Raw genomic sequence first — 9,932 nt, 5'->3', positions numbered from 1 at the left:
CACCTGTTGTTATCCCGCCTGTGGCAACAATGAATGATGATGAGGAACCTGTTCCTTAGGATCCTATAGAACCTATTGCCACACATGAGGGGGAGCAACAACAGCCTCAAATAGAAAATGTGCCAAATGAGGAAGCCCCTAGAAGGTCTCAAAGAGTTAGAAAATCAGCTATTCCTGCTGATTATGAAGTGTACAACACTGAGGAATTTCAAATGAAGAATGATCCCACCTCATTTGAAGAAGCCATGAAAAGTGATCATTCATCAAAGTGGCTTGAGGCCATGGAAGATGAAATGAGATCAATGAATGCAAATAAAGTTTGGGATTTGGAGATAATTCCTAAAGGAGCCAAAACAGTAGGCTGTAAATGGGTCTACAAATCAAAACTTGACTCTCAAGGGAATATAGAGAGATATAAAGCCCGACTTATGGCAAAAGGCTTTACACAAAGAGAAGAGATTGATTACAATGAGACATTTTCTCCAGTCTCATGTAAGGATTCCTTCAGAATCATAATGGCATTAGTGGCACATTATGATTTAGAATTACATCAGATGGATGTAAAGATGACATTTCTCAATAGAGACTTAGAAGAAAATGTTTACATGGCACAACCGAAAGGTTTTGTCATGGAAGGAAAAGAACGTTTGGGATACCGCCTAAAGAAATCCATTTATGGATTAAAACAAGCTTCAAGACAGTGGTACTTGAAGTTTGATCAGACAATAAAGAATTTTGGGTTTAAAGATAATGTTGAGAACAATTGTGTCTACGCAAAGTTTAAGAATGGGAAGTTTATCTTCCTTGTCCTATATGTGGATGATATCTTACTTGCTAGTAGTGATGTCAGTCTACTACTGGAAACAAAGAAGTTTTTGTCCTCAAAATTTGATATGAAAGATCTTGGTGAAGCTTCGTTCGTTCTAGGAATCGAGATTCACCGAGATAGAAGTAAAGGGGTATTAGGACTGTCACAAAAAAGCATACATAGAAAAAGTCTTAAAGAAATTCAGTATGCACAAATGTAGTCCCTCACCTACTCCTATAGTCAAGGGCAATAGATATGGGGATTTTCAATGCCCCAGGAACCAATATGAGATCGATCAAATAAAAGTGGTTCCATATGCTTCAGCTGTCGGAAGCTTGCAATATGCTCAAGTATGCACGTGCCCTGACTTGGCATTTGTTACCGGGTTACTTGGCATATTCCAGAGCAATCCTGGAATAGAACACTAGAAATTGGTAAAGAAAGTCTTCCGTTATTTGCAAGGAACGAAAGGCCTCATGATGACGTATAGAAGATCTGATTCACTCCATATAGTGGGATATTTATATTCTGATTATGCGGGAGATAATAGAAAATCCACGTCTGGATATGTGTTCACTCTCGCAGGGGAAGCTATTTCATGGAAAAGCTCAAAGCAAACCATCACTACATCGTCCACAATGTATGCCGAGTTTGTAGCATCTTATGAGGCAACGGGGCAGGTGAACTGGCTAAAGAAGTTCATACCCGGTTTGAAGGTGGTTGACGACATCAATAGACCACTGAAGTTATACTGCGATAATAATCCAGCAGTACAGTATGCTCACAACAATAGGTTAAGTGGTGCTGCCAAACACATTGACATAAAGTATTATGTTGTGAAGGATAAAGTCCGGGATCAAATGATAAGTCTTGAGCATATAAGTACCGAAAAGATGCTCGCGGATCCGCTTACAAAAGGCTTACCACCCAACGTGTTCAGAGAACATGTAGCCGGTATGGGTTTAAGGGAAAGCCTATGATTCCTGGACTATAAAGGGCCCAAAAGTTAAAGTAACTATTTCATATCAGAGACGTGCATTGTAGCTGTTAAATCTATTGGCGATTGACTGTGACGATGAAACATGCTATATGCATCATCTGTGAAGAAATGAGTAAGGATAAAAGGATTGAAGTTTAAAGTTTAAAGATAAAAGTAATAGTGAGATCAAGGGGGAGAATGTTAGATTGATCTCCCAGCCAATAAGCCCAACGGCCTATTGGGCCTTGGTCACGCGCCCTGATCGGGGGCGCCCAACCCTACATGGTTGGTGGGCCCCCGTCGCACTGCGCTATATAAAGAGGTGGGGGCCGGCGGCTCGAGGTATGAGGTTCACCGGGAGCCGCAAACCCCACCGACAAACCCTAGACCGATCTGAGAGGGCGCGCAGCCAGCGACGGGAAGGTCCACTGTGCCACCTCTACTCCACCCGAACCTGAGATGGCCGGCTCCTGTTCATCTGCGACTCCCTCCGAGGGCTCAGGTTCAACACCAACACCTCTCTCCTATCTCCCTCTCGGTGTAGTGTTCTAGGTTTACATGTGCATGTGTTATTACAAATCCATGTGTATCCCTCCTAGATCTACTGCTAGAGATCCTAAATGATCTTAACACATACCCCTCTTGGCGGTTTTCGTTTGGGATGATTCGTCTTCCAGCTCCGGTGGTTGTGACGACGACACACAATCTTCTGATAGCATAGCAGCTTGCGTAGACGTCCTGTGGACGCGTTGATGCGGCCTGCTGGATCCCTGGTCTTCATCCCACCACCCATTGGAACTCATGGTGAAGTCCACCTAAGACTTGAAGGTAGGAGGATGTTGCGGCGTTGATGCTGGGCAATCGTTCACACCCGCTGCAACATCCTACTCTGACGCCTTGGACCCTGCTGGTGACACAGCTTCAGAATTCCTGCGTACGCGTTGATGCAATGCAATCGTTCACACCTGAAATAATCATCAACCAAAGTACGATATGAAGCTAATAAGTTTCTTTCAAATAAAAAACATATGAAGCTAATAAATCGTCATTGTGTATGTTTTCCCTTCTTTACTTTTCGCTCCTTAATTAGAATGTCAGGTGTTCAGCTAAGAGGCGTGCTACTGTTGGGCATCCGACAACTGGTGAACTGAATGGCTAAGAGACGCTGGCTGAATTGTTAGCATGGGTTATCAGTGCTGGGTCCTATGGGGACTTTCTGTTAGTGTGACAGCTGTTAGACGGTTATGTTAGAGGTGCTGTTAGCAAATGCAGGGCGGGATATATGAGCACTTGTAATGGAATGGATGGAACTGTCGAATAACAGAAACCTGAAACTCTGAACTTCCATTCTGTTCTTCCATTTCTCATCCCATTGTTGTTGCTTTCCTTGTCTTAAACTCCGATTCCACCCAGTATCAGTTACGTTCCAATCCGGAAGGTAACACAAAATCGCAAAACCATATGGATAGTGTACGTCCTCCAAATTTTGCTGGGGTGGAAGACAGATTACTATTTGGCCACACACACACACACACAAAGAGAGAGAGAGAGAGAGAGAGAGAGAGAGAAGGGGGAAACGGCAAGGGCGGCTCACCAGTCACAAGGCCGCTCGCCCGAGCAACCCAACCCACGGCGGCCAAGAGGAGACAACTCAACACAACTGGCGTTTGGCGGCCATATGGCCCAACAAAGCCACTACCAAGGCACCAAGCGGATCCCTCAAGCATACAACGAGCGAGTGCTACACTATCGGACGCTAGCTATAGCTATTGTACGCGGGAAGCCAGGGTAGTAGGGTGAAGGACTGAAAAGGCGACCAGAGGGGGGGGGGTGAATGGGAGCCATAAAATTTCTCGCAAGACTTTTTCGGTTGCTATCCCAAAACACCACCAAGCACAAACGAGTTCCGGAGCTCAAATATCCAAGCCAACTAGTGACAAGAGTACCTACTAAAATTCCTCGGAACAGTAGAAAGCCAACGCAGCAGACGGAACACGAAACGGAGCTCAAACAACTAAGCTACAGAAGAAGAAGCAAGCTCTAAAAATAGACCAACATTTGGGTTGCTAACAAAAACAACCATGAGCTCACTGCAGGAAATATGATCAATCACTTGTACTTGACTTGAAATAAATAAATGACCATACAGTGATTACTTCTTGTAGCTGAGTCTGACAACACAATAATAGATGGAGAAACAAAAGTCACGATCAAGGCAAGCACTTGCTGCTAGACAGAACCTGCAAATTTCAGTTGATCTGCACAAAGAAGAAATGCAAGCAGCTGCTGCTCTGCGGGGTATTTGCACCTGGAATCCATGGCAAGCAACTGCTCGATGACACACCTGCAAGACCGAGCAGTAGAGGCAAGTAGCCCTGACGAGAAACTGATTCCCAGAACGAACACAGAAAGAGAGACCGAACACCCAGGCGCTCACAGCAACAGACTGCACCAGTGTCCTCGCAGCATGCTCGACCGGTGATTCAATGAAACCAGAGATGTGCTGGAAGCAGCTACAGGGACAAGCAGGGTCTGCGCTGCTCCCCTCACCAGATTGAAGTGTCGACCTGAAGGCAGAGTACGAAGAACAAAACGAGCAGGCCGAGCGTTACGAACAGAAACAAGGGCGACCCAAGAATCAAGGAAAAACAGCTCCAAACTCCATGATTTGTTCCCAAATTTTGTACGCAAAATCACAATAGGATCAATGAGCTATTCCCGAGAAATCATCGCTCAATTTCAACTATAACTCTGAAAATCAAAGAGATTTGAGCAAGCACGAGTTTTCCCCCCAAAAAGGAAAATCGGCTTGGATCTTGATGCACGAGTGGAATTGATTCAAATCACTTGGTAGAATTGTTCATCACTCGTCAAAGCATCAACTGGACCAAACAAATCACACAGAAAAACACAAATCAAGAAGGGGAAACTGGTGAACAGTAACTCGCGAAAAAGAAAAACAGGAACACAAACACACATCAGGTTTCCACATCCAGAGGACAAAAAGAGGTTAGGGCCTCCATTCCCAGTACCAAATCACACCAAAATATATCACGAATTTTTAGTTAATGGGACCTCTCTCAAGAGTGCTTAGAAGAAGAAACCCTAGGTGGAAGGAGGGAATGAGAGAATGGGAGAGAGGTGAGGGAGATGGGGGCTCCCTCATCCTATTTAACAGGGCTATTACACATTTCCAGTTTTGCCCCTGGATACAAATGAGTTGAACCACTAAGCCCAAGGGCGTTGTTGTCCCACCTGGTGTAATCTTGATCCGACGGCCACCGCGCCTTCTCACCGGTAGCTTCGCCTCGACGCGAACTCCTCGATGCCGCCACGTGCCGTCCGTCCCTCCTCAGAACCTCCGCCCGGGTTTTGAGACCTAAACCCGTAAACCGTCCATCCTATGGTTTTGAGACCCAAACCATCAAACCGTCCGCGGGTAGCGTACTCCATACGCGTCCCCCGCCATCCGACGCGTGTCACCGCCGTCCTCGACCGGCCGGCCCGCCAAGTCCTCCTGAGCCTCGCTCGACTCATGCGTCCGCCGTCTTGACCCGGTCAACACCGTCACTCCATGTCTTCTTGCACTTGTTGATGTTCCAAGTGTCAGCCACCGCGGCTTGTCACCCGGCCTCCCGGTCTCTCGGTCCAAGCCTCACGTCCGTCCTTCACCGCTCCCGGTCCGTCGGTACGGTACGTCCTCCTTGACCTTCACCTCACCATCAACTACCACCTCCGTGCTCCACACCTGCACACCACGAGCCAAGAGACATGCACACATAGCTTTCGCCATGGTAGAGTTAGTAACCGACTCAACTTATTCGTGGATCACGTTGATCAATCACTCATCACACAAAAACAAACACACAAGGGTACTTGTCAACCTTGTGTTCGCATAGGGTAACTCACCAAGACAGAGAACGGCCGGCAGGAGGCAGACGACCAAAGTGCGGCCCCAGAGTTCGCCGAGGAGAATACTGCAGAGTGAAACTACTAGTAGACTATTCTTCTGAACTCTCAAGTGTGCACAATTGCACGTCTGCACGCGCACATCCACAGCTCTTGCAAACCATCTTAGTTATACTATTAGGGCCCAAGAGACAACCAGAGCATGAGTTTTCCTATATGTCCAACAATTTCAAACACCAAATCATCTGCCTACATTCTATACATTATTCAAATTCATAACACATCTCCTCTCTCACAAGACAGACGTCCCATCTGTGTCTCCATACATAGACCTAAGTTAAGCTCAGAGTTTGTGGCCACCACAAGCTACGTCGAAGCGAGCATCACGAAACGGACAAGCCCTCATCAGTCACAGGTCGAGCTTGCTGGAGAGATACCAGGAGTGCAAGGCCAGGCTGCCGAAGCCCATGATGTTGGCCAGCGACGACAGCCCGTGGATCATCCTGAACTTCCGGTTCATCGCTGCCAGCGCAGGGTTCCTCTTTGCCGTCTCCGCGTTCTTCGAGTACCCGACCTCGGTGCCGATGCCGAGGTCCTTCTCCATCTTGTGCCTCTTCATCATCATCTGCGCAAGCAGATAAACAAATAGATAGGAACAAGCGTAGAAAGAGCATTAGTGCTTAACCAACCAAAGGCATATTCTGTCTTCTACCCCCTACTTGTCTACTTGAATAGTACAAAGAGTTGTGCTCAATGTAGATTTAAGCGATCGAGATATCTCATTTGTCATGTTTGTTGCCATAAAGCAGAGAAAAAAGGTGACCTTCGAAATTGCATTGTAAATTCTTTACAATCAGATATTCTGAAGGTTCATACACATGGCCAGACATACCTCTATGCTTGTAACAAAAGCTAGATTCTTGCCTCCCAAATCCCAACGCTAGATTGCCCACTAAACAAAACATAGTGGACACTGTTTGAAAAAATAAAAAAGAAAAAGAAAAAGAAAATGGCAGGGAAATCAAAGTGTCAACAAGCTGACTGCAATTCTGCAAAACTCATCTTGGTGGTGCCAAGTTTGCAAAGACATTTTTTTGGAAATGGCAAGCATCCAAATTTCTGTGATTAGACAAGTTGTCTACTCCTGATTCCCAAAAAGAAAACAAAAAACAAATCTATGCGTTCCTGTATGCACCACAACGAATTAGTACTCAGAAACTGCAGTCATGACCTATATGGCTATATAACAATATAAATCTTCATCAAAGTGTCTTCCCTTTGCCTTACATACCTGAACCAGTGTAGTTAATCTCGAAACTGAAGATAAACAGTAAAAAATTTGCACTCACTAGTCCTGAGATTACCAAATACAGCGTACCCAAACTATAATACCGTGTGTCATTTGGCAAATGCAAAGAGAGGTAAATAAAAAGCTTAAGAGCATGAACAAAGTATATCACCTCAACGGTCATGGGCATGAAGACCAAAAGGTTGGACAGGTTACATCCAAGGGCTGAAATAAGGAATCCAAGCTGGTAGCGCTCGATGGTTGATGCTGTCTTCCAGGGGTGCAGGTACGCGAATGCTGCCACGGATATCGCTGAACATGCTGATATCAACATGAAGTATGCCGGGAACATTTTCCCCTGCAGACTCCCAAACTGGTGTCTCGGCAAGTACCTTCCGAATTCAAAAAGGATTTTATCAAAACATCATCAAGGTTGACACTGTGTTCTAATAATAAGGGAACAATTGACCCGCACATGGTGCTATTGCAACGAGAACATATATGCTAGGCTTTACTTTTCGAGTGGACTTCTTAGTTCTCACTATAACAAGGTGTTATATTAGCACTGTGTAAAAATTTATTGAAGGTATATTTGAACAGCTGAGCAAAAGGAATTGCTTTTAGACTCTAAGACTGCATTGTATGCTATTCAAAAGTCCTAATATGTAACCAACAAATAAAAAAGCCACTCCACTTACTTGAAAAGTGGCAGCGGTGGTGCCAGAACTTTCAGAATGTTTAATGAGAAAACGATGAACAAAGTCATCATAATGTCCACAAGCTTATATCTAATGTTCTAGCACCTAATAGTAAGAACTATCTCGATATGACATAAGAGTACTCCAGACATCCTAATTCGCCTTCCCAACATATCTTCAAGGTGCAAGTCCCATTTTTGCAGTATGATGTTTCAGGACTAATAGTTACCAAATTAAGACGCTGATCCAGTGAATTCGTGAGGAGCAAAGACCCATGCAACTATAAGTCATATAATTCTAAAGAAAGATTCCTGCTGGTTCTCATGTTACAACCATAATTCAAAATCAGCATGTGAAGTACTGAGTTTCCCTCAAGGTTCTTCCAAGAATGTGTGATGTGCACTGAAAATATGAAATTGACTTTGAATCGCTGCTGACAGCAGCAGCACATCAAGTTTAGCGTCCAACCCAGTCCATGGAAGGTGTTGAGGCTTGGGTGAAGTACTGAAGTGGCATCGGCAAGGAAGACAGGTGGATCTCATCTCTCCCCGTCTCCCAACCTTCCTCTGACTTGGGGACGGCCCGTGCAAGAGCTGTGGGCGGTGGGTTGTGAAGACTCGGCGCTCCGAGCACGGTGAAGCCGATGCCGGAAAAGGAGGAACGACACGGAGTGGTCGTGGAGGGGAATAAGACATCCCGGTCCGGCGGAAGCCATCACCGTCGCCGTGGTGGTTTTGCAGATAAACCCCTAGTTTGGATAGTGATCCACATACTATTTACAAAAAAGCTCCTGGTGTTTTGTCCTTAACCCCCTCATTTAGACCAAACGATTTTTTTTTTTTGAAACAGCCCCCTCGCCGGATCCCTGCGCCTGGCGGCGGCTGAGCGAACGCTGGCGCACGCCGACGGCGTGGTAGCGGAGGGCCCGGCGCGGGAGTGATGCTTCGCTTCCTCCTCGAATGAAGCTAGCAGGCAAAAAGCCTTAAGTCCCAGCGAATCGACGCGGCAGCGGTAGCGCCTGCTTACTTGAACATGACGATGCCGCCGATGAAGGTGACCCAGAGGCCGGCGCCCCAGGCGGTGGCGAAGGAGAGGACGTGGACCAGCCTCGCGGCCGCCGCGGCGCCGGAGCCGCCGAGGGGCAGCGCGTCGGGCGCGAAGAGGACCCCCGCGGCCAGGAACGACGCCGCCGTCAGCAACCGCGCGGCCCACCCCATCGCGCGTCGCGGCCCTTGGACCGAGCTCCCGACGGGTGCCGCCTGGCCTGCGAGTCGTGGAGAACGGGGGGGAGGACGGCGGTGTCCGGTGAGGTCGTGCGTGGGCGTGGGAACTGAAATGGGAGCTTGTAAGCTCTGATTTTGAAGAGAGGAGGACGGCCGGCTCCGTTGACCGTTGACGGCCCAGAAACATTCACCTTCCTGAAGCAATACAATATGCCTGCTCCTTTCTTTCTTGGGGAATTTTGCTGTGGGACATCGGACAAACGTGGTATTTGTTGATGGACACCGCCAACTCAAAAATATGTCCAGTACCATTATGAGGATGGAGAGGGTCGCGTTGGTCGTGTGAGGATGGAGAGGCCCGCACCGCCGCTCGTGTGAGGATGGAGAGGGTCGCGTCGGTCGCAAACGTTGTTCGTCAAAGAAGGACGACCAAATCGGCGGCGGCGGTGTGTTATAGCAAATAGCCGGTGAACAACGGTTGAAGACGAGGGCAGTTTAGACATTTGCCGTACCTTCTCTCTCCTCAAAACTGAAAAATGAATAAAATAATTAGCGCGGTGTCTCTCGGCAAAGAATCACAAATTTATAATGTCCGCCAGCAAATTTCGACGTTGGCGGTGTTCACTGGCCAATTTCCTGTTTCTCTAGTGTCCCACGGCAAAATTCCCCTTCTTTCTTTCTTTTGTTTCTGTATATAATATATTAAATAATAGATAGTACTCTACTGTACTACATTGCATTCTTGTCTTCCCTGACAAATCAAATCATTCTATTTTAAGCAAAGAGCCGGTCATCAGCAAAGAGGACTTTGTTTTTCCTTTTTGATCGATCAGCAAAGAAGACAACTAGGCCTGGTTTAGATTGCAAATTTTTGCAATCTGGACACTGTAGCACGTTTCATTTGTATTTGACAAATTTTGTCCGATCATGGACTAACTAGGCTCAAAAGATTCATCTCGTGATTTACAACCAAACTGTGTAATTAGTTTTTTTTTTACCTACATTTTAATGCTCTATGCATGCATCC

The 9,932-nt window shown here is 46.5% G+C and overlaps 1 protein-coding gene across 1 annotated transcript; it reads right to left on the bottom strand.

The window, feature by feature from the left end:
* Nucleotides 1-4,882: 4,882 nt before the first annotated feature.
* LOC136482900 (uncharacterized) lies at nt 4,883-9,056 on the bottom strand. Its single transcript, XM_066480057.1, has 3 exons — nt 8,709-9,056; nt 7,157-7,376; nt 4,883-6,321 (listed from the first exon to the last, which is right to left on the bottom strand). Exons 1-3 carry the CDS (start codon nt 8,897-8,899, stop codon nt 6,106-6,108), a joined length of 627 nt encoding a protein of 208 aa, XP_066336154.1. The 5' UTR covers nt 8,900-9,056; the 3' UTR covers nt 4,883-6,105.
* Between the last annotated feature and the right edge of the window lie 876 nt (nt 9,057-9,932).

Source organism: Miscanthus floridulus, chromosome 9, assembly GCF_019320115.1.
Source record: "Miscanthus floridulus cultivar M001 chromosome 9, ASM1932011v1, whole genome shotgun sequence".
Classification (NCBI taxonomy): domain Eukaryota; kingdom Viridiplantae; phylum Streptophyta; class Magnoliopsida; order Poales; family Poaceae; genus Miscanthus; species Miscanthus floridulus.
Note: the sequence above shows the minus strand (reverse complement) of the source record. Positions and strands in the feature narration are given on the sequence as shown.